At 40.1% G+C, this 25,111-nt stretch overlaps 1 protein-coding gene and 1 long non-coding RNA gene across 20 annotated transcripts in view; one reads left to right on the top strand and one right to left on the bottom strand.

Annotated features, from left to right (window-relative positions):
* RNF20 (ring finger protein 20) overlaps window positions 1-25,111 on the bottom strand; it is an 86,408-nt gene that overhangs the window by 16,751 nt on the left and 44,546 nt on the right. For 13 of the 18 annotated variants that reach the window (XR_013535658.1, XR_008482425.2, XM_078373533.1 and 10 more), the window contains 5 exons: window positions 8,964-9,118; window positions 4,181-4,348; window positions 3,918-4,065; window positions 3,584-3,766; window positions 961-1,079 (listed from right to left, as the gene is read on the bottom strand). Coding sequence is in view for 14 of the 18 variants with exons in the window: in XM_078373533.1 (XP_078229659.1) it covers window positions 961-1,079; window positions 3,584-3,766; window positions 3,918-4,065; window positions 4,181-4,348; window positions 8,964-9,118 (773 nt within the window). In the remaining 4 variants the exon portion in view is untranslated. Of the gene's footprint in view, window positions 1-960; window positions 1,080-3,583; window positions 3,767-3,917; window positions 4,066-4,180; window positions 4,349-8,963; window positions 9,119-9,929; window positions 10,328-25,111 lie in introns of those variants that run through there. The other 5 variants (XR_013535664.1, XM_035253328.3, XR_004727839.3 and 2 more) reach the window with 3 other exon arrangements.
* The window catches only part of LOC103794268 (uncharacterized), a 25,511-nt gene continuing 10,831 nt past the window's right edge, over window positions 10,432-25,111 (top strand). For both annotated transcript variants that reach the window (XR_004727856.3, XR_001913057.4), the window contains exons 1-2: window positions 10,432-10,491; window positions 12,639-12,708. This is a non-coding gene — a long non-coding RNA (uncharacterized LOC103794268). The remainder of the gene's footprint in view (window positions 10,492-12,638; window positions 12,709-25,111) is intronic.

Below are 25,111 nucleotides of genomic sequence, written 5' to 3'. Positions count from 1 at the left end.
GCCCTCCAGGTTCGTAATACTACCTGAGCTTTGTCAAACGGCTAGAAAAGGAAGATCTCTTCATCTTGGTAGCACCTAGACAATGTCTTAAAACATGATCAAAGTATTCTATTTTCTTACTAGACTCCAGTTTATTTATAAGGGCTGCTACATTCTAACCCCTTTGAAGGTTCGGGAGAAGCCATATGAATTAATTCCCCAGATGACATTCATGCAATCAGCCCAGCATGAACCTTAACACTGGAGTTTAATAAACAAAGGCATATGAAGAACAAGAGCTTTGAAGTCAAACAGACCCACAATCACAACACAGCTCAAGCACTTTCTAGCTATGTGCCCTCAGAATAATCACAGACCTCTTTCAATTTGTTTCTTTGGCAATAAAATGTGAGTTGTTTTGCCAGTACAGATAATATTCAGAAAGTGCTTAAATGCTAGGCACTAAGTAAATGCTAACTACTAAATCACTAATTAACAAACAGGACAATTCAGTGGCCAAACTAAGGTCGGTTGAATTCCAGTAGAATATCTTTTGAACTAAATCAAAATGATAATCAGGAGTGTCAGAAAAGTCGTATAAGGCCTATCAACACTTTATCTTGATCATTTTGTGTAAATAAATAAATGCCCAAATCTTGGCATGGTTTAATCATAGGATTATTTGTGCCCAAGTTTAGACTGAAAATTCACATTTCTCAAATTCCTAGGACATCATCAATACAGTAGTTTCTACTTCCTCATTCTCTGTTGAATTTCTACCACGTCATTCCTCAATAACATTATATAGTCTTTTATATTTCAGGTAATTCATTATTTGGAGGTTTGGAGTTGTGTTGTGTTTTGCGAAACCCCCTATGATAGGCCTTCTAGAGGAAGGTAACCTTTGAGGTGCTCAGAATTCTAAGTCAATGCCTGCCACAGCCCACTAGACATAGCCATCTCTCCTTTCTGGTTAAGTACCTCTTGAGACATGGTGCGATGCTTTTCCTGAAGAAGATCTGTCAATTCCTGTAGCCTCATATTCTCCTGTGCAAGGAATGAGTTCAGCTCCTGCACTGCTTCCTCCACTATCAGATTATCTAGGGAAGAAGAACTATACTTTAATTTAGCATCTATAGTGTCAAATTCTGAAACTGTGTATCCTTGGCCAGGTATAGCAGCTCATGCTGTAATTCTAGTGCCTTGAGAAGCCAAGGCAGGCTGATCACTTAAGGCCAAGCATTCGAGACCAGGCTGAATAACAAAGCAAGAATCATATGCTCTTATCACATATTCTCATACCACATATTCTGAAATACTATGTTGGGGCACTTCTGAAGCTCAAAAACCAAAATGTACACTACTTTTTACAAAGCAGGTAGGTAAATCCATAGAACTTATTACACCAAGTTAATATGTTTAAAATTAGAGTTGCAAATATTATAGCTGAAATCCAAATGTTATTAAATGCAACCAGATACTCTGAGGATATATACCACCCATCAGAGGGAGTTATCAGGAAGAAAAACACATTCTCTCATATCACCTCTTGGCATTACTCTTAGTGTCAATAGAGAACAGGTTGGTCATGAGGGGTTTTTCATGGTTCTTAATCTAGGACTGCCCATCAGAATCACCTGTAGAACTTTTAAAATAGATATTTCCCTAGGACCTATCTCACACCTACTCAATAAGAATCTCCATGGGCAGAGCCAAAAAGAATTATGCTCAGAAAACTCCAAAGGTGATTCTGATTCATAATCTGATGCCAGATGCAATACTAGAAACTAGAGAAACAAAGGGTGAGCCAAACCACTACATCGAGACACAGTTTAGCTGGGAACATGCAAGTAGATATAATAAATGAATATAAAAATACGAAAGTCTGAGAGAACATAAAACACATTGTTTAGAATACGTATCTTTGAAAAGTGAGAATGGGGGAACATTTGTCATCTATTAATTTGTATTTCAGACTTGTGTATTTTTAAACAAATACCTGTTTTGCTTATAATAAAATACAGAATACATAATCTAATGGTAAAGCAAAAGAAACCCTTGGCCAAATTTTCACAAGCCTTCTACAAGCTGCTTAATTATGTTGACAGTTTAGCCCGATTACCCTCAACAGCAAAATTACAGAATAATACTTACATGCTCATCCTATGGTTCAACCTGAATTACATTCAACTTATTACCTTCAGAAATGAAAGGTTAAACTTCATAATGATAAGCAGGGAAATTAAGATATTATAATTAGAGCATGATTATTATTGAAAACATGAAATCAAGGCATTTATTTGCATTTGAGCAAGGTATTTATGTCACAAATGAGTAAAGATGTAACCTAGCTACACAAATACTTTACTGTACAAATATAAATTTTTGCATTAACTCTGAATAACACAATTACTCCAAATAACTATTTTATTTCAAATAGACATTCTTTTATCCATAGAATATTTTCTAATCATCCTTTTAACCATACAGATCATCTGTCAACTCTAAAACCTGCACCAAGTGTTTCTAAAAACATTAGAGATAATGAAAAATAAAAGTCAAGTAAAAATGAACTCTTTCAAGTCAAAATGCAGTATCCAATAAGAAATTATTAAATAATTGTTAATATTTAAAATATTATCGTTATAAACCAATAGCCTACATACACTATAAAAATATCCAGATATCAGAGCTGTTTATTCAATAAAATTAATTCTGCTATTTACAAAACTGTCATTAATAGAGTGTACCAGTATGGAGCTGATAAAATCTTTCCTCCGTTTATTTTTTTTTTATTTTTATTTTTTTTGAGACGAAGTTTCGCTCGTTAGCCAGGCTGGAGTACAATGGTGCGATCTCGGCTCACTGCAACCTCCGCCTCCTGGGTTCAAGCAATTCTCCTGCCTCAGCCTCCCCAGTAGATGGGACTACAGGTGTGCGACACCACGCCCAGCTAATTTTTGTATTTTTAGTAGAGGCAGGGTTTAACCATGTAGACCAGGATGGTCTCGATCTCTTGACCTGGTGGTCCACCCGCCTTGGCCTCCCAAAGTGCTGGGATTATAGACGTGAGCCACCACGCTTGGCTCCTCCATTTATTAAAGGACTATCATGTAGCTCAAAATGAAAAGCATTGATAAAAGATTAATATGCCATAGTGAAGACACTACCAGTAATATTGAAGGTTAGAATTTTAAGAAATATAATTAAAAATAAATAGGTAGCCCAGGCACAGTGGTTCATGCTTGTAATCCCAACATTTTGGGAGGCCAGGAGCGAGGGTCTCTTAAGGCCAATTTGAGAACAGCCTGAGCAACATAGCAAGACTTCCCCTCTAAAAGAAAATTAAAATATTAGCCAGCTGTGGTAGTACATGCCTATAGTCCTAGCTACTCGGAAGCTGAGGCAGAAAGAATGCTTGAGTTCAAGGATGCAATGGACTATGATGGTGCCACTGTGCTCCAGCCTGGGTGACAGAGTGAAACCTTATCTCTTAAAAAATAAATAAAAAATAAATATGTAAGTTTGCAAACTACAAATTAGCATGCAAAAATGAGTTCTTATTCCTCCTCCACTACTCCCAGCCTCCAGGTTCTTGCCTCACCTCCACTGTTTAGCTTCTGGGATAAGAGCTCCACTTTTTCTTGCAATTTATCATAGACAGTCACAATCTGGGACACGGCTCGGCGGGAAGACTCCACACGTTCCTGCAGCTGAGACTCCATCTCTTCACTAGAACTGCTGGCCAAAGTAGCAAGGAAAGAGAAAGCTGGCTCTTGCCCTTCCCCTGAGGACACAGGGGAAAAAAAAGAAGCCCCCCCAAAAATTAAAACTGGATATAACAAAATCCATTGTTTTTCCTCAAATGAAAAGCAAGCAAAGCAATACTTCAAATATCCAGATAGCATGCAGTGATAGAATCCATCACAAATACTTGCCTCTCTCTCGGTCATCTTTACGTTCCTGATTGCTATCAGAGTCTGGTTCTGGCTCAGGCACAACAAGGGCTTTTCTTTCTGTGAGTAGGTCCCCCAAGCCCTGCTCCAGATCATAACGTTTAAGGATGATACGGATGTTTTCATCAAACTGGAGAAGAGGTAAGTACAATTATGAAGAAACAAAGGACCCAACTTTGGAAATGAATAGTAAGGAGAATTAAATTCGTCAAATAAAAATCTGAGCAAATAAACAAGTTAGCTACCTGACTCCAGTATCGGTTGACAATCAATAGAGAGGCATCATCAGTGGCCTGTCGTCGTTCCAGTTTTTCAATGTGCTCACGAAGCTCATCTTCAATGGCCTGCCGCTGATCCAACATTTCTGCCAGCTTGCGGTTTTTGGTTTGCAGTGTTCGAATATCTAGCTCCTCCTGCCCAGTAAACCAATCTTATTAGTCTCCACAAAGAAATTAGAAAAATGAGCTGTTAACAAGGTCACAATAATTCATTAGTTATTTCCTATGAATGAAGTTATTGACTTTTTAAAAATCTTACAAGTAATTAAATAAGAGGTAGAAGCAGAAGAGATAACAGGTATATGATGATGTGAGGAAAGAATAACACACACAAATAAACCAAAATCTCAACCACACCCATCTCGCTGTTCCAGTCACATCAACATCTACAAAGCAATGCTACTTTAAGGCTAGAGTACCCAGCTAGAGCACTCTCTACTCCAATCAATACTGTCATCTATCTCCTAAGCACTGCACTTCATTCACTAAAGACTTCAGCACCTGGGTTCTTGTCTATACCAGTTCCTGCCAATATATCTGGTGACTTCAACATACTTGTGGACAAACCATCTAAACCCCTAGCACCTAGGCTGTCAGTATTTCCAATTCCTTCACTCCAATGATTATCTCCTCCACTGTGCTTCAGCCATGCATTTCAAAAGCCACATCTTGGACTTCTGTCATTATCTGGAACTGTACTAAACTGTACTAAATCTAAAATCTTAAATTCCAACTTCCCATTCCCTGAATAACACCACATCTTTCAGGTATCTCAAGCCCTTAACCCAATATACCAATCCCTTTACCTCATTTAGATCTCCAGAATGTTAAGTTCTTTTCTTTCTCCTTTTCGATCCCCTTCTATCTCCACTACCTTCCACATTTTAATTATATGCTATAGAGTACATTCCTTCAAACACCTGCCTAACAGCTCCCTCAGTTCTCCGACTTTAATCCTTTTATTCTACCTTCGTGAACAAACCCCAGTCTGAATTAATCCAGATATCTGACTATTTCATTCCTGTACCCAGTATGCTGAGACTTCTAGAGAAATTCATCAAACTACAGAAACCAGTGCCTTTACAAAATGAATTCTGAACCTAAACAGATCTTATCATGTGTCCAGAAATGTTTCTTTATCAAGTGAGCTCTCTCCCATTCTCCATAAAGGCAGCATCAACCTCTACCAAACCCTGCCCCCTTTTATATCATACTAAACAGATGGCTTTATTTCTTATTTTTATGAGAAAATAGAAGGCATCAGAGAGGAAACGCCTCAATTCCCCATCTCTTTGACCCAGTCACATAATTATGCACACATTCTTAAAACTCGGCTTGTGCTCAGAATCCTGTTCTCTTCTGTCTCTACAAAACCCTCACTCCATTAGTAATTTCACATTCCTCTCAATATTTTTCTCTCTCCAGCTTCTTCCCTATGACAAACCAGGGAGGCTTCGGCGGGAGGTGGGATGAGGGAATATAACAAGCAAAGAACCAGCATGTGAAAAAACATTCTTACTTTCCTGAGGAATTAATAAAATCAGTATTTTAAAGTAAGAATTGTTTATTACAGCACCAATTTTTGTTTCATTTTTCTCTTTTCCCTTTAGTTAAAACATTCCTAATATAACTAAGTAGTCAACAGTTTTCCCCACTGTACCACTTTATTAACACTACTAATAAACTCTATCTTCAAACTCTTCTCTAAACATTGCCTTTCCCTTCTTGCTCTACCTGAAACCTGGATGAGAATGCTGTTTCCCTGCAGGCTTCCAGTGGTGGCTGTTTCTCTTCTACACCCCTTGAAGCCCTGGAGAGATGAATATCTTCTTGTTTTCCATTGCCACTTCCAGGCGATTATCCCACCTTCCTCCCTAAAACCTGCCTCTGCAGTTCACGCCATTAGCCCATACCACCTGCCACCATGCTCTGTTGAATTCATCTATAAATGCCTACCTCGTTTCCTCACATTTCTCAAGATTTAGCACCTAGCTTATTATCACTCTCCAATACTTTTCCTGTCATCATTCTTTACAACTTCAACACCCATTCAGATAATCTTTCCTATACTTGGATCATCAAGTCATTGACCTCCTCTCCACCAATGATCTTGTCCTCTGCCTCCTTCAGTCACCAACTCCCACATTAAGTCTTACTTGTACCTACATGTCCTCTATAAGCTCAATTTCAAACATGTCATTCTTCACAACTACCACTATTTTTCCAGTTCACTCTCTCCAGTTTCCTTACTCCTAAAATCCTTCAGTCTCTCCAGGATCTACAATCCACTGGTCCTATACCTTTCACTTCTCTCACTTCCTTCTGTACTGAACTTAAATTCCATGATCAGTCACTATATACTCATCTACTTTACAGTAACACTCCTTTAAAGTATTGTCTCTACTCTCTTTTCCCTAATTCCTCTCCTCTCATATTCTCTTAAGCTCACTGAAAACAGGTTGCCATCCCCACTAATCCACAAACGTAGGTGTTGTGGTATCTCCAATGAACTCTGTATTATTAAATACAACATCTCAGTCCTCTCTTTACTCTCTGTTCCAACTGAAACCTGAATGAGAACACACCTGCACCACCTGATCAACTCCTTGAAATACTTTCTTCAGTGGGCTCCTGGGAACCCAGCCTCTCTTACCTCATTGTCCCGCATTGTTTGTATCTTTGATTAGTCCTTTATCATCTCCTTGACATGAAAATATTACAGTGCTCCAGCAGACCTCTTTATTTATGCTTATTCCTTAAAAGAGTCTGTAGTCTCAAACATTTAAACACAACTTACAAAATGATGATTCCCAAATGTATGGCTTTAGCCCAGACCTCTGTCCAGCATCCAATTTATTAACTACCTATCCACTCAGGGATCAGATAGATATCTCACACTTGTATGCCCCAAACCAAACCAAATTCAATTCATCCTCCATGACTCCCAAAAATCTGCTCCTCTCTGGCTAAGTAGAAACTCCAATACTTTCAAAATCCTGGGGTGATCCTCCCTCCTGTCTTTCATGTGAGTTATCCAATCCATCAGCAGATCTTATCAATGCCACCTCCACAGTGGTCCAAGCCACCATGATCTCTCATTAAGATTAATGCAAAGGCCTCCTACAGCAAACACTCTGTGCTAAGTCCTGTCAGCCTGACACATTTCAGCATAGCTGTGGTGGACAGCTCCATTTACACTGCTAGTGTTCCCACTTGAATTACCCTTGGGAGACTCAGTTTTCCTGACCCACAATCACAGCTGGCACATAACAGCAATCTCAAAATGCACAGGAGGCACTGCTTTCAAAGGCAACCTTCAACCAACTGGAGCAGGGATCAATGGATACATGCCTCAGATCCCCACATTTGGAGAGATGGAGTTGTAGGGAAAAGGGAATAAAAAGGAATGAAGAAACAACTCTGCTAACTGGACTCTTGTTTTATAACCCTTGCTCTTCTATAGTCTCTAAACATAAATGAGAGCATGTTACTCCCCCTACTTAAGACCATCCAATGGCTTCTCATTGCCTTCTGGATAAAGTCCAAACGCGGGTGTGTGCTATGTGCTTTCCCTAAGTATGTGCTTGTCCCTATGAACAACACATATCCCACTCTAAATAGTCTATTCCCTTGTCAGTGCTACCCTACAAACTAAAGTCTAGGGGCTGTCTTCAGTGTAAAGCACAGTGTCCGGAAAATAACGAATACTCAACAAATATTTATATACTGAGTGAATAAATGCCTTTGGAATGCATGATGTAAGGCAGTGCTAAGACAAAACCACCTCCTGTTGGCAACATTAAGTACCAGAACCCAAGCAGCCTCAGAAATAACACATCATCAACAACTTACTATGAATGTTCCTATTATTCTGACTCGAAAAAAAAAAAAATCAAACTCTCTTAAAATAAACCTTAGCCTCAAAATCAAGTAACTAATAGACGTAGTTTTGTAAGCCATACAAATGCAAAGCATTTTAACATCACATCCCCATGGCTGAGTTTCAAAAAAGTAAAATCTTGACCTAGATCAAAACCTGTAAACTTCTGATGTCTAACAGATATATAACATTACTATGAGATTTTGGTACATAATACTCATTTTGTCAGCTCCATTAGAGCAAGGATAGTATGTACGTTATGCACCATTATATTATCTAGCCCAATATTAGCTACAAATGGCTCACATTTATTGACTATTTACTATGTTAAATGCAAAGTGTTAGCCCTTAACAGGGACTCTCATTTTATCTGCATAAAGATCTAACATAGCAGGTACTTTGATTACATTTACAGACAAGAAAATGGGCAAAGGAAGGCTAACAGAGATCAGCCAGGTAGGAAGTGGTACAGCTCAGAGTCAACCCCGGACAGTCTGGTCTCAGATTCTCACTCTTCACCATGCTCTCAATAATTACTAAACTGCCTCTTAGAATCTGGTACTGACTTTTTCAGGGAATGAAAAATAAATGTATATCTTCCCACTGCTTATTACCTACAGTTAATGTTGTATCAGGCACCACATTCCCAGATTCTCAAAAGAATGTAAGTACACCTCGAAAACAAAGAACTGCCAATCTACCTCTCCTCCAGAACTGACTACCATATCATTTTACCTATTTTCAGCCTGTTTTATTTCCCTCTTCTTTTCAAAGAGCTTCCCCATACTCCAGAAAGCTGCCATGCATTTTTAGTTTCAAGTTGCAAATGACAGAAGAAAAGCACACTTTCATAGCATTGTTTCCTCATACCGTTGAAGAGACACCTCCTAGCTTAATTGTTTCCACTGTGGTCCCTGAATCTTCAACAGCTGTCTTCTTCTCCGGAGGCATGGAGCTGCCAGGTTCTCCAGCTGCTCTTTTATTTCCAATTCCTGACATTTTGGCAGAAGATGACAGCCGTTTTCCTGATGGAAAAAAAAAAAGGCAGAAACTGACATAATATATATAAGGACAGCAACAATAAAGAGAGTCCACCCATAATGTGAAATAATGTAAACACTAGCAATTTTGACACCATAATGTAAAAACTAGCAATTTTTCTGGCCAGCCCTTTATCCTGGATCCATTAATTCCACACCCATCCCCACATTCCTCTTGGAGAAAAAAAAAAAAATTAAATCGTGGAGTAAAAGTCAAGGTAAAATTAACATGATAAGAAATGACACAATGGGTCAAGAGTGAAGAGACAAAAAATGAAGTTGTGCAATCTCCCTTCCTACAAAGCCAAAATCAGAAAAGGGCACTCTGATTATGCCAGAAGTTAAAACGACAGTGTTGGAAGAATCACAGAGCTAAAAGAGATCTGGGAAATGCCTACTAAAGTCATTAACACCAGACAAGTCAGTTATCATCTCTGAGCCTCAGCTGCCCAACCCAGGAATAAATAACCACAGTATATACTTCCTACGCTTATTATTTTAAAAAGATGATATAATTATACAAAGAACTTGGCACAATGCAGAACACAAAGTAAGCATTCAGAAACCCCAGCTCTTCTTTTAACGTGTGCATTGTCTCCCTTTTTTCCAAAAGCTCTCTCCACTATTTTGCGCAAATCTACGGAAGTTAGACCTGGGTGCGAATCCCAGTTCTGCCTCTTAGAGAGCCGTGCTGCCTTGAAACTGAATTCGCCAAGAGCTTCAGTTTCCTCAACTTTACAATATTAACGACTACCTCCCAGGGTGCTCAAAGGAGGCGGAATGGATGCTAAAGCACCTTGGCTACTTCAGGAAGCAACCCGGCCATCACCGAGACTAACAAGGCTACTTTGCTTCCAATTCAAGCTCCAGGAGAGGCCTATAGCTGGCAACAACCTGTGCAGGACCTCGCCTGGAGAGAGAAGAGACAGAAGCAGAACAAGGCTGCAATCCAACTCGCGAAAGGCCAAAGACCTCAGCCTCAGCGTGGATAATTGCAGGCCAAGGAGACTGAGGGCCCCAGAACCGGAGAGGGTGGAGATTCCTGAGGCCCGAAACAGTCCTGTTGCGCCCTTAGCGTGCTCCAAACTAAGTTCCTTGAACTGGCGCCGCCCAGGAACAGAACTCGCAGCAGTTACTCACTCACCAAGGCCCGGGCAGCGGTTCCAGCTCTCACCCCTGACCCGCGGCGGATACAGGGCAGAGCTTCCGGGAGGCGGGACCGTAGGCAAAAAAATGGGAAAGAAAAAAGGAAGTCGCTTCAACCCAGCCGGTAGGACGGTAAGACACCGCCGGGCGGAAGTGACGCGCGGAGAGGGTGCGAGCCATTTGAGCAAGAGGCGCCGCTCTAGCAACTCTGGGTAAGGGCAGCACTCTCTACTGGCTACGTCCTCCAGGAGTACCCGGGCCTCGTTGATGTCCGAGAGAGAGTCCTTGGCTTTTGTTGACTTGCTGAATTTTGCTACTGCGATATGGTTTTTCTGCTAAGATAAAGTTCCTCATTCTGTTGCTTGTCATTGGGGTTACCGTGACTCGTTCAGACGGCCGATTGGCTGATGGTCCCGTCAATCTCCGGGGAAATTACTAGCCTCGGCCACATCAGAAAATTTTTCGTTGATTCCCCTTCGTGCAGAAATGAAGAGTTCTTGAGAGAATTTGAGGAATTTCAGGTCTTGGGGATATTTTTCCCCACGCAAGGAACAGCACTCTGCCCTGTCCACACATTATAATCACTTAGGGAGTTTTGGTCCCTCTAGGGTAGGGCCTGGTCAAAAGCTTTTTTAAAAAAGCATTCCCCTCATCCCTTCCCAACAAGCCCTACATTTCCACCTGCTATATTCTAATTCGTTAACAGGATTGATAAACTACTGCTCTTGTGCCTTTTTTGGAACAAGAAATTGTCCAGGAAAAAGATAAACTCAAATGAATTAGTCGCTGATCTCAGTACTAGTCTATTTTCAGCTAATTAGCATTGATTTTTTTTTAAGTTTATGACAAACTGCTATTTTCCATTCAGTTAAACTAAATGCGTTTTAATGATAGGACGGTAATGAATCTAAACTATCAATAAAAAGCCGTATGCCTCGCAGAACAATGATAAACTAGCTAATGACATCATCTAAGTGTCCAGAAACGGAAGAATGATTGCTAAATCTTTTTTAAAAAAATAGAATTTAGGCATCTTGGAAAAAAAGAACCTGATCTACACTGGATTTCTGGTAGTGTGAAGACTTTTTTCCCGGTACCTACTAGGGCTTATCTGTGAATGAAGTAAGACAGTCAACACCAGGAAAACAAGTGTTCATGGTGCCTGGCAGTAAAACACCTTGACTATCTTGGAAAGAATTAACTGGCTCCAAATGGACTTCACATTTCATTCAGTAAAGTGGGAGCCTGAGAGCATGTGTGTGGCCACACTGGCTGAAAAGCATTGTTTGAGACGATGACACTCATTATCTCATCTTCTTTGGTTCCTCTACTCTTAGCAAGCCTTTCATTCATAGAACCACTGAATGGCAAGTAATGGTTTTACTGGCCCAGAGCTTGTAAAGTAGAGGTTCACAGACTGCATTTAGCAAACGTTATGCTTTGTTTATTTTAGACAGTATTGACTGCCCTGTGTGGTTAAAAACAAGAACAAAAACGAACTTAGTTGCCAATATTTAATATATGTCTATTTTACATAAAAATCCAAGTCATCAGTTTCTCTGGAAAATGTTGGCAATCTTTCAACAGAAGGGTTATATTTTTGCATGGTCACATTGCCTAGAGCAGAGTAGCGCTTCTCTTTTTTTTTTTTTTTTTTTTTTCCGAGACAGAGTCTTACTCTGTCACCCAGGCTGCAGTGCAGTGGCACCATCTCCACTCACTGCAACCTCCACCTCACACGTTCAAGCAGTTCTCATGTTTCAGCCTCCCAAGTAGAGATTACAAAAGCATGCCACCACATCCAGCTAATTTTTGTATTTTTAGTAGAGATGGGGTTTCACCATGTTGGCCAGCCTAGTCTCAAACTCCTGACCTCAGGTGATCCGCCCACCTTGGCCTCCCAAAGTACTGGGATTACAGGCATGAGCCACTGCACCCAGCAATGAGCCACCACACTCAGCGTGGCTTCTCTTTTATTAATCATGTTATTCTTGTTTACCATAATCCCCACTATTCTTTATGAGTTTGTTAGCACCAGTTTAGTTTAACTCGAGTATCATCACTTGTGTGTTATATTGTGATCAATCAATTGCCGGTACTAGGTAAGTGTCAGATTGACTTTATTGGTGTCTACCCCACATCCACTCCCCTTCCCTCACCTTAACAGAACCAGGAATTTTTTTTCAGGTATCTGTATAGCCCCTTTGATTCCACAAATCTTAGGGAAAACTGCAATCTCCAAGGATTGTTTTAAATATTGAGCTCCATTTCCCAAGCCAGAGTCCTAGTCAGCAATGGACAGTTTAATCAGGGTGAATTTCTTTGAATACTAGAACTGAAGAAGTTTTTTATCCTCCAGATTTTTTGTGTGAGGCTGAAACTGTTGGAGCCTTCCTGCTACCATCCTTGAGAATGGAGCAACCACACAGGTATGGGCAGAACCAAGAGAATCTCAGGGAAATGGAGCCACATCAACTGAGTTAGGTGACCCCTAACTTCAACCCACTTTTGAGAGTGCTAGAGAAGATTCTAAAAAGAGAGCAGACTTTTCTAGTAACTTTCAGTTCTCACCACGTAGGTAACCATATTCTCTAGCAATTGGGAGATATGTCTTTCTGAAAAGTTCCAATTATCTAACACCATCACAGGTGTCACATTTCTCTGGAAAATAAAATCAATTCTGTGTGTGTGTGTAGAAAGATATTTGAGAAAGAGAGAGAGAGACATTATAAGGAATTAGCTCACAAGATTGTGGTGGATAAACCAAAATCTACAAGGCAAATTTGCAACCTGGAGCCCCAGGAAAGATTCGCAGTTTGAGTCTAAAGGCAATTTGCTAGCAGAATTCCTTCTTGCTTGAGAGAGGTCAGTCTTTGTTCTATTAAGGCCCTCAACTGATTGGATGAGGCCTACCTACATTGTGGAGGCAATCTGCTTTAGTCTACCAATTTAAATATTAATTTCATCCAAAAAATACGTTTACAGAATCATTCAAAATAATGTTTGACCAACTATTTGGGCACAGTGGCCCAGCAAAGTTGACACATAAAATTAACCATCATAGTAGGTAACCATATTCTGCAGGTACTGGTGAGATCTGTCTTTTCTGAAAGCCTCAGTCAACCATCTGATGTCTTCACAATAGCCTGTCTCACCCTAGAGAATTGAGAAGATAGTATAGATGAAGAGGATAGCAGCGACTGCTCTCATTGACAACATTCCCTATTCATTTCTGATGTGCTACCTTCTATTCAGCATCTTAATCAAGAGAAAAAGGAGTATCCCTGGAAAAATAAGTTTTTCCCTCACTCATAAATGGGAAAACAGCATTAGCAATGATAAAAAGGATACTTAATATTTTATTGCACTTTTAAAGTCTCATTGCCTGTATCAAAAACATAACTTAAGCAAACAGTAATCTTTTTTAAAAGAAGAAAACAGACTCAGATTTTAAGTGATTTTTTTTTTCAAATGACTTCATGAATATTAGTTGAAGGACCCAAGTCATGTGATTTCCAGCCTGTCTTCATTAACTACTCAGTTTTGCCACGAGGTGGCATAAGGCAACACGCCTCCTTCCCCAGTTCCCCTTCTAAAGCTTTGGTTGCAGAGTACATCTGTCATGTCCTGTCTTCTTCACCTTAACTCTTAAAAACCTGGACAACTACTGAGGGCAGGCTTAATGCTCTCAAAATGGACACAATTAAGATATTTTGGATTTTTGTTTATTTTTTTTTCTACACTCCTTACAAATGTTGTGTTCTAAGATTGTTATATCTCCATGCATTCCAATATTCCATGAACTCTGGATTGGGTTGTGTGCCAGACATAATTCAGGGACTCCCTTATTTATCTGTTTTTTAGACAAGTTGTATTTTATTTAGCATGGTGTCACTTGTTAAACAGAAACATTCTGATTCCATAGCTCTTGCTCTAGACTTGCTGAATCAGAATTTCCAGGGTAAAGCTCTCTGAAAATGCAAGTTCTTACTTTTGTAATTATGCTTCCTATCCGGGCACATTTAAGGAACACTGCTCTACGGGATGATGTCCAGGTACACCTGAGAGTGTTCTACAACAACCAGACCCTTCCTCTTGTCCTCAGCTTTCCCTTCTCCTGCCATTCACCCCTGCCACAGCTTTCTCCTTCATTCCATACCCCTGCCTCCTCTCCAGATCACCTGCTCCATTATGCTACATCATGCTCAACCCTCTTACTTTTTAACTTCTGGAGACCAGGGAGATGGCTTACTCAGGGGAGCCAGAGCCAGGTCTCCCTTTTTTAAAGAGTGAGGACAAGGTCTCCTAGCTGTCTATGGAAACATGAGAGCTAACTGGTAGTCACAAATTGTCAGAAGAGCCCCATTTAGTTTAATGCTCTCTTAAAAAGCCAAAAGAAGTCTGGGCATGGTGGCTCACGCCTGTAATCCCAGCCTTTGGGAGGCCAAGGCAGGCAAATCACTGAGGTAAGGAGTTTGAGATCAGCCTGGCCAACATGGTGAAACCCCATCTCTACTAAAAATACAAAATTAGCCGGGCATGGTGGTGGGCGCCTGTAATTCCAGCTACTCGGGAGACCAAGGCAGGAGAATCACTTAAACCCAGAGGTTGAGGTTGCAGTGAGCCAAGGACATACCACTGCATTCCAGCCTGGGCAAAAAGAGTGAAAATCTGTCTCAAAAAAAAAAAAGGCTGAGAGACACCATGCAACATGCAGCTATAAAAATGAATGAGATCATGTCATTTGCAGGGACATGGATGTAGCTAGAGGCCATTATCCTTAGCAAACTAACACAGGAACAGAAAACCAAATACTGCATATTCTCACTTATAAGTGGGAGCTAAATGATGAGAACACATGGACACAGAGAGGGGAACAACACAAACCAGGGCCTAGTGAAGAGTGGGAGGAGGAAGAGGATCAGGAAAAATAACTAATGGGTACTAGGCTTAATATCTGGATAAGCAAATAATCTATACAACAAACCCCCATGTCAAGTTTACCTATGTAACAAATGCACATGTGCCTCTGAACTTCAAGTTAAAAAAAAAAAAAAAAGCTGAGAAGGTATCTACGTTACAATCATAGAATTGATCTTTTATGTCCTTATGTCCAGCCATGTGACATTCTATGTTTGGGTTTCTAATATTATTATCATTTTTATTTCTATTATGCTTTTGTGCTGGCTATGATTCTTTCATTAGAGGATGAGAATTTGAAAGCAGAAGCCAGGTTGTCTTTGTGAATTTTCACTGGGTAGGTCTACTCTTCCATATTACTGTTACTGTGTAACTAGAAATCCACCTGGCCTTGGAGGAGAAAGAATAGCATCACTGAAATGCTTGCATCAGGCATTGGGGATGGGGGTACAGCACGTAATTACAAAGGTAAGATTTGGAATTTCCATTTCCAGAAGCATGGCATGACCATCTTTCAGGAAACAAGCTGTGGACTAAAACTGGATTTCAGCTGAGGCCATTTGTCAAAATAGGTAAAGGAGAATTTAGAGTTTTATGGCTTTGGTGGGCAAGCGGGACAGGAGACAAAGCCCAAGAACTATCATGACTGACTGCATATTAGAGACCTCTCCCCATACAAGCAAGGTAGAAATAACTACTTCTAACTGAAAGAAAATTGTCTGTCTCAAACTTTGGTAAAAATATTTTTGCTGACTGATACAGAATTCTAGAAGGCAGTTAAAATGAGTTTCCAGAAATGCAGAGAAATAGAAGGGTCCAAAGAGGCCATGGGCAGTGCCTAAGATCTCACTTTTACTTTTTAAACTTAAAAAATGCAATAAATCTTATCCTAACCCTGGGTAATTGTGCTTATTTAGTACAATTCTGAGTGTAGATTTTGGGGCAACAGTACCTAATTAGGCACACCCAAGCACACCAACTTACACTTGGAGCTTACAGGAGTTTCAAGACATGAATAAAGATTGTGTATCTTTCCCAATGAGCAGTCAAGTGTGATGAGATGGATCACTGAATTCCAAAGAATCTATGTCATGCTGTATACACATGGCAAGGAGGGCCTTAATATTAGCAAAAACATCCAGTGTCACATTAAGTAAATGTTGTTAGCTTTAAGCTTATTTGGCTTTGTAGCCTTGTTTATATTTAATTTGTAAGTGTGTTTTTGTTTGTAAGCTGTATAAGCATAAAGCATGCATACCAAGTTTATACACTTTAATATTACAATTAAAATACCTTAAGTAAACACTAAATGGCCCGTGAGAAAATCGTTTTCCTTTAAAGAGGGGTCTGATATTACTTAAGTTTGTAAAACGTTTGTTACTTAATTGTGTATCTACTGTCATGTGTGGTTCATAATTATGTCTAGTCTTTTCATTTTCTTTTAAATTATTCTAGGATCAATAAGGGAGAATTGTTATCGATATAACTGATACAGTATATCAATGACTCCAACATGTATTAAGATATGAATTTCTGGTGTCCAAAGGCATGTGGCCAAATTCAGTTAAAAGGAGGTCTTAAAGCAGTAGTATACAACCAGAAACCCACGAATGTTCAGAATCTTGCCTCATCAGCACCCCTTTTCCCACCTCAGAAGAAGGAATAAGGCTGATTGCATTGATGACTAATGCAGTTATCTAGAGAGCTATGAATTCTGCAGAGACTGCCCCCGGAACCTCAGCTCTTGTAAAGCCTTTCCAAGTGGGACTGTTATCCTCGTCAACCCTGTGATACTTCTAGCACTCAGCCAACTCTCTTTTCTCACTGTCATAACCTCAGGAAACATTTTAATCTTAAATATGCACATACTGATACATAGCGAATTCAAGCTTCGTCTTTATTGCAGAATGATGGTAGTATCTCCTGCCAAAGGCATTTATAAAATAGGAGCAGATGAGCTTATTTGGAACAGGTGGAAAGAAGTTCCTGACATCCTTTCCCCATTTTTCCTCTGAAGCATAGTTCTGGTTGGTAACATTTACTTTAGAAAAATGGAATAAGTCATTATGCTTCACTTGTTGAACTAAAACTTCAAATTACAGTTTACGCACCAGCCTAGAAGCTGGATTCACTTGCAACATGTACTTGAATAATAAGGTTTTAACAGTAACTGGGGCCAGGCACAGTGGCTCATGCCTGTAATCCCAGGACTTTGGAAGTCCAAGGCACATGGATCAACTGAGATCAGGAGTTCAAGATGAGCCTGGTCAACATGGTGAAAACCCGCCTCTCCTAAAAATACAAAATTAGCCAGACATGGTGGTGCACACCTGTAGTCTCAGCTACTCAGGAGGCTGAGGCAAGAGAATCACCTGAACCCAGGAGTCGAAGGTAGCAGTGAGCTGAGATTGTGCCACTGCTCTCCAGCCTTGGCGAGAGAGCCAGATGCCATCTCAAAAATAAATAACTTAATAAAAATAAATTTTAAAAAATAAAAGTACTGGATGCCAGGGTAATAGGGATTTGAAAAATATATAGAGAAAGATACTTTTAATGGACTATGTGCAAACAATGCAGCAAATTTTGACACTGCATCGACATTTCAAATATTCAGTTAACCTTGAAGACTATTTATTCCCTTTCTCTTTTTCTATTCGTGCTTGCTTTTATTAATAATCTAATATTCATTAGATTATTTATTAATAATTATTTAATAATCTAATAATTTTTACCTATTTAATAATTATTTATTAATAATCTAATAATTATGTGAGTTAACCACTTACAACAGAGTGATGGCCAAGCCTAATTAAATGAGTGTGTTTGAAATGTGATCTTAACATTTAGAAGACCAGCAAAGAGATGTGCTGTTTCAAGCCGTTAAATGCTAAAATATGTGAAGTACTGAACATCCTGTTTTGTATTTTTTTTTCTTCTTATGCAGCCTTCCATTTATAAATGAATGTCAGTTTGTACCAAAAGCCTAAAATATGTCATACCCAATGATTCATCTATTCCAGGTTTGATTATATGCTTGAAAAAAATAGAACCACATAGTTGTTTACATATGACTGCACAAAAATGTTTATCATAGCATTATTTATTGCTTAAAATTTTTAGAATCAATTCAGATAAACCATGAAATGTCCTCAAATATAGAGTTCTATTTAGCCATTAAAGTTGTGATACAGATTTGTATTTTTTAACCTTGAAATATAAAAATATGTTGCTGAATGGGGTATGTTTCAGGAATATATGTGTAACATTTATTTTCATAAGAAATCAAAAACATTTAAAACCAATGTATTACCAATTTTAGACATACACAAATTGTTGCCACTTGTAATCTCTGCTTCCTCATCTCGTATTCACTCTTCTCTCTAAGTGAAATATTTTATCAACTATTTACATGTAAGTAAATATGAAGGGGGTTTAATATGTAAACCAAATAGCAAACACAAACCTAGCTATTTAAACAGAGGGTGACTGCGGAAAGCAGTTTGGAGATTTCTCAAAGAACTTAAAAAACTACTATTTGACCCAGAACTCCCATTACTGGGAATATACCCAAAGGGAAACAAATTGTTCTAACAAAAAGACATGCCCACTGGTTCACCAGTGCCCACTTCCCAATAGCACAGACATGGACTGAACCCAAGTGCTCATCAATGACAGACTAGAGATAGCAATCATCATGGCAGACAAGAGGCAGGACTAGACTGCAACTTTTGACAGAGTAGTGTGAGGGGGCTCACATTATGAATTTTAGCTCCAAATCAACTGCAAGAACAAACCAGCAATCCCAAGAGGACCCACAGATCCTCTGAAGGAAGAGGACTACTCTTGCAGGACCCAGGAAAGCCCCCCAAAACTGTAAGTGCCCAACTGGGGAGTTGGGAAAGGGAGACCCTCCTCTCCTGAACACACACACCCCTACCAGAGAAGCTGAAAATCTGTTTGCAGGACAAGTTTCCAACTTTACCTGGAGCTGAGTCAAATTAGAGAGCTGAGCGAAATAAAAGAAAAAGTAAAGGAAGCAGCAGTGAGGCCCTAGGAGCTCACTGGGACCCCAAGCAGCCCATTCCTGCCTGGCACCACAGGGATCCATTGGGAGGGTGGCCAGAGGTAAAACTCCATAGAGAGAAGGAACTCTCTAGATGAACTTTGTAACAACTTGAAAGGGGTGAAGGAGAAGATTCAAGATGGTGCTGTAGGAGCAGCTCAGGATTGCAGCTACCAGTGAAAGCGCAGAGGGTGAGTGGATGCTGCATTTCCAGACGGATCTTTATTGCCCACAGACCAGGAGATTCCCAGGTGGAGGAGGCCCACGGGTCACCAGAGCAGCTGTTTTGGCCGGCACAGCTGTTTTGGCTGGTGCCACAGTGCAGCAGCTCTCTGTACAAAATACACTGGTCTGGTTGCCCTGTTAAACTGGCAATTGGAGATCCAGGAAGGCTGATTAGCCCATTCATCTGATTAAACGGGACCGAAACATAAAGGCAGGCCAGAAGATTCCTGGGCAGTGATGTTGTTTCAGCCAGCGCAGTGATGTTGTTTCAGCCAGTGCAGTGGGTGGCCACACGGGAAATCACACAGATCCCAGCACCCTTTCAGCAGGTAACTGGAACACCTGGGAGAGAGTCAACCATTCAACTTTAAAAAAAAGGGCTCTGAGGCAGGGAGCCAGGTGATCAGGCTCAGGAGGTCCCACGCCCACAAAAACAAACAAACAAAAAAGCAATTGGAAATGCTCGGGGTTGAGAGTTTCATAACAAGCACAGCTAAAACCGGGACGGCCCAGCTCTGTTGGGGAGGGGCGTCTGCCATTACCGAGGCACTCCACCCCTACGGAGGTAGTCTGCCATTGCTGATGCAGGCTGCTGTTGCTGAGGCAACCTGACATAACAGAGAGAGTCCACCATTACAGAGGCAGGCCAACATTGCCAAGGCAGTTCTAACCACACCCTTATAAACAGGACTGCAGGGAAATACACACAGCAGCAGGGCAGAGCCAGAAGCAGGGCAGAACCCACAGCAGCTCAGCAAAGCCTCTGCAGGCAGTGACTAGGCTGCCTCCTTGCTGAGCAGGACAGCCCTGAAAAAAAAAAAAAGGCAATGCAATGGATACTCATAAATAAAGCCGTAACTCCCCAGGACAGAGTGCCTGGGGAAAAAAGGGGGATTATGAGTTCTGCTGCAGCAAGCTTAAATGTACCTGCCTAGCAGCTCTGAATGAACAACAGAGCTCACAGCTCAGTGCTTGAGCTCCTATAAAGAACAGACTGTCTCCTCAAGCAGCTCCCTGAACCCCCGTATATCCAAAGAGTCACCTCACAAAGGACTGATCAAACTGACATTTGGTAGGCATCATTCTGGGACAAAGATAGCAGAAGAAGAAACTGGTAGCAACCCTTACTGTTCTGCAGCTGCTGCAGGAGACCCCCCAGGTAAGCAGAGCCTGGAGTGGACCTCAGCAGTCATAAAGCAGAGGGGCCAGACTGTTAGAAGGAAAACTAAGGAACAGAAATAACTTCATCATCAACAATCTGGATGTTCACTCAGAGACCCAATCTGAAAATCAGCAACTACACAGACGACAGGTGGATAAATCCACAAGGATGGGAAGAAACCAGCACAAAAAGGAGGAAAACACCTGAAACCAGAACACCTCACCTCCTACAAGGGATCACAACTCCTCACCAGCAAGGGAACAAAGCAGGACGGAGAATGAGTGTGATGAAATCACAGAATCAGACTTCAGAAGGTGGGTAATGAGAAAGTTCTGTGAGCTAAAAGAACATGTTCTAACTCAATGCAAAGAAACTAAGAACCTTGAAAAAAGATTTGAGGAAATGATAACAAGAATGGACAACTTAGAGAGGAATATGAGTGAATTGATGGAGCTGAAAAACACAACATGAGAACTTCATGAAGCATACACATGTTTCAACAGCCGAATTGACCAAGCAGAAGAAAGGATATCAGAGGTTGAAGATCAACTCAATGAAATAAAACGAGAAGGCAAGATTAGAGAAAAAAGCACAAAAAGGAATGAACCAAGTCTCCAAGAAATGTGGGACTATGTGAAGAGACCTAATCTATGTTTGATAGGTGTACCTGAATGTGACGAAGAGAATGAATCCAAGCTGGAAAATACTCTTCAGGATATTATCCAGGAAAACTTCCCCAACCTAGTAAGGCAGGCCAATATTAAAATCCAGAAAATACAAAGAACACCACAAAGATATTCCTCAAGAAGAGCAACCCCAAGGCACATAATCATCAGATTCACCGGGGTTGAAATGAAGGAGAAAATGCTATGGGCAGCCAGAGAGAAAGGCCAGGTTACCCACAGAGGGAAGCCCGTCAGACTCACAGCAGATCTCTCGGCAGAAACCCTATAAGCCAGAAGAGAGTGGGGGCCAATATTCAACATCCTTAAAGAAAAGAACCCAGAATTTCACATCCAGCCAAACTAAGCTTCATAAGGGAAGGAAAAATAAAATCCTTCATGAACAAGCAAGTACTCAGAGATTTTGCCACCACCAGGCCTGCTTTACAAGAGCTCCTGAAAGAGGCACTACACATAGAAAGGAACAAGCAGTACCAGTCACTCAAAAAACATACCAAATGCTAAACAGCATCAACAAAATGAAGAATCTGCATTAATTAATGAGCAAAACAGCCAGCTAGAATCAAAATGGCAGTATCAAATTCACACATAACAATATTAACCCTAAATGTAAATGGCCTAAATGCACCAATCAAAAGACACAGACTGGCAAATTGGATAAAAAGCCAAAACCCATCAGTGTGCTGTATCCAGGAAACCCATCTCACATGCAAGGATACACAAAGGCTCAAAATAAAGGGATGGAGGAAGATTTACCAAGCAAATGGAGAGCAAGAAAAAGCAGGAGTTGCAATTCTCATCTCTGATAAAATAGACTTTAAAGCAACATAGATCAAAAGAGACAAAAAAAAAAAAAACCTTACATAATGGTAAAAGGATCAATAAAACAAGAAGAGCTAATGATCCTAAATATATATGGACCCAATACAGGAGCACCCAGATATATAAGGCAAGTGCTTAATGACTAACAAAGAGACTTAGACTCCCACATTATAATAGTGGGAGACTTTAACACTCCACTGTCAATATTAGATCAACCAGACAGAAAATTAACAAGGATATCCAGGACTTGAATTCAGACCTGGAACAAGCAAACCTGATAGACATTTACAGAACTCTCCACCCCAAATCCACAGAATATACATTCTTCTCAGCACCACATCACACCTACTCGAAAACTGACCACAAAATTGGAAGTAAATCATTCCTCAGCAAATGCAAAAGAACTGAAATCGTAACAAACAGTCTCTCAGACCACAGTGCAATCAAGTTAGAACTCAGAATTCAGAAATTAACTCAGAACCACAAAGCTTCATGGAAACTGAACAACTGGCTCTTGAATGTTGACTAGATAAACAATGAAATGAAGGCAGAAATAAAGAAGTTCTTCAAAACCAACAAGAATGAAGATGCAACATGCCAGAATCTCTGGGACACATTTAAATCAGTCTCTAGAGGAAAATATATAGCAATAAGTGCCCACATGAGAAGAGTGGAGAGATCCAAAATTGGCACGCTATCATCAAAATAGAAAGAGCTAGAGGAGCAAGATTAAAAAAACTCAAAACCTAGCAGAAGACAAGAAATAACTAAGATCAGAGCAGAACTGAAGGAGATAGAGACATGAAAAACCCTTTAAAAAATCAATAAACCCACTAGCTGGTTTTTTGAAAAGATCAACAAAATAGACCACTAGCCAGATTGATTAAAAAGAAAAGAGAGAACAACCAAATAGATGCAATAAAAAACGATAAAGGGGAAATCACCACAGATTCCACAGAAATTCAAACCATCCTCAGATAATATTACAAACAACTCTATGCACATAAACTAGTAAACCTGGAAGAAATGGATAAATTCCTGGACACTTGTGTCCTCCCAAGCCTAAACCAGGAAGAAGTCAAAACTATGAATAGACCAATAACAAGGGCAGAAGTTGAGGCAGCAATTAAGAGCCTACCACACAAGAAAAGCCCAGGTCCAGATGGGTTCACAGCTGAATTCTACCAGACACACAAAGAGGAACTGTTCCAAATAATCCAAAAAGAGGAAATCTTTCCCAAATCATTTTATGAGAACAACATCATCCTGATACCAAAACCTGGCAGAGACTCAACAAGAAAAGAAAACTTCATGCCAATATCCATGATGAACATAGATGCAAAAATCTTCAATAAAATACTGGCAAGCTGATTGCAACAGCACATCAAAAAGCTTATCCACCATGATCAAGCAGGATTCATCCCAGGGATGCAAGGCTGGTTCAACCTATGCAAGTCTATAAACATAATTCACCGCACAAACAGAACCAAAAACAAAAACCACATGATTATCTCAATTGATGCAGAGAAGGCCTTTGACAAAATTCAACAGCCCTTTATGCTAAAAACCCTCAATAAACTCGGCATTGATGGAACATATCTCAAAATAATAAAAGCTATTTATGACAAACCAACAGCCAATATCATACTGAATGGGCAAAAACTGGAAGCATTCCCTTTGAAATCTGGCACTAGACAAGGATGCCCTCTCTCACCACTCCTATTCAATATAGTACTGGAAGTTCTGCCAGAGCAATCAGGCAAGAAAAAGAAATAAAGTGTATTCAAATAGGAAAGGAGGAAGCCAAATTGTCTCTATTTGCAGATACTATATCTAGAAGACCCCATCGTCTCAGCCCAAAAGCTCCTGAAACTGATAAGCAACTTCAGCAAAGTCTCAGGATATAAAATCAATGTGCAAAAATCACAATCAATGCTATACACCAATGACAGACTTAAAGAGAGCCAAATCAAGAATGAACTGCCATTCACAATTGCTACAAAGAGAATAAAATACCTAGGAATACAACTAACAAAGAACGTAAAGGACATCTTCAAGGAGAACTACAAACCACTACTCAACAAAATAAGAGAGGACACAAACAGATGGAGAAACATTCCATGTTCATGGTTAGGAAGAATCAATATCATGAAAATGGCCATACTGCCCACAGTAATTTATAGATTCAATGCTATCCCCATCAACCTACCAATGACCTTCTTCACAGAACTGGAAAAAACCACATTGAACTTCATATGAAACCAAAAGAGAGCTCACATAGCCAAGTCAATTTTAAGCAAAAAGAGCACAGCAGGAGGCATCACACTACTGGACTTCAAACTATACTACAAGGCTACAGTAATCAAAACAGCATGGTACTGGTACCAAAACAGAGATATAGACCAATGGAACAGAACAGAGGCATTGGAGGCAACACAACATATCTTACAACCATACAATCTTGGATAAACCTGACAAAAACAAGCAATGGGGAAAGCAGTCCTTCTTTAGTAAATGGTGTTGGGAAAACTGACTAGTCATGTGCAGAAAGCAGAAACTGGACCCCTTCCTGACACCTTACACTAAAATTAACTCCAGATGGATTAAAGACTTAAACATAAGACCTGGCACCATAAAAACCCCAGTAGAAAATCTAGGCAAAACCATTCAGGACATAGGAGTAGGCAAGGACTTCATGAACCAAACACCAAAAGCATTGGCAACAAAAGCCAAAATAGACAAATCGGACCTAATCAAACTCCACAGCTTCTGCACAGCAAAAGAAACAGTCATTAGAGTGAATCAGCAGCCAACAGAGTGGGAAAAAATTTTTGCAGTTTACCCATCTGATAAAGGGCTGATATCCAGAATTTACAAAGAACTCAAACAGATTTACAGGAAAAAAACAACCTAGCCCATTCAAAAATGGGTAAAGGATATGAACAGACACTTTACAA

The sequence above is a fragment of the Callithrix jacchus genome, chromosome 1 (genome assembly GCF_049354715.1).
Source record: "Callithrix jacchus isolate 240 chromosome 1, calJac240_pri, whole genome shotgun sequence".
NCBI classification, from domain to species: domain Eukaryota; kingdom Metazoa; phylum Chordata; class Mammalia; order Primates; family Cebidae; genus Callithrix; species Callithrix jacchus.
This window is presented reverse-complemented; position numbering and strand designations above follow the sequence as displayed.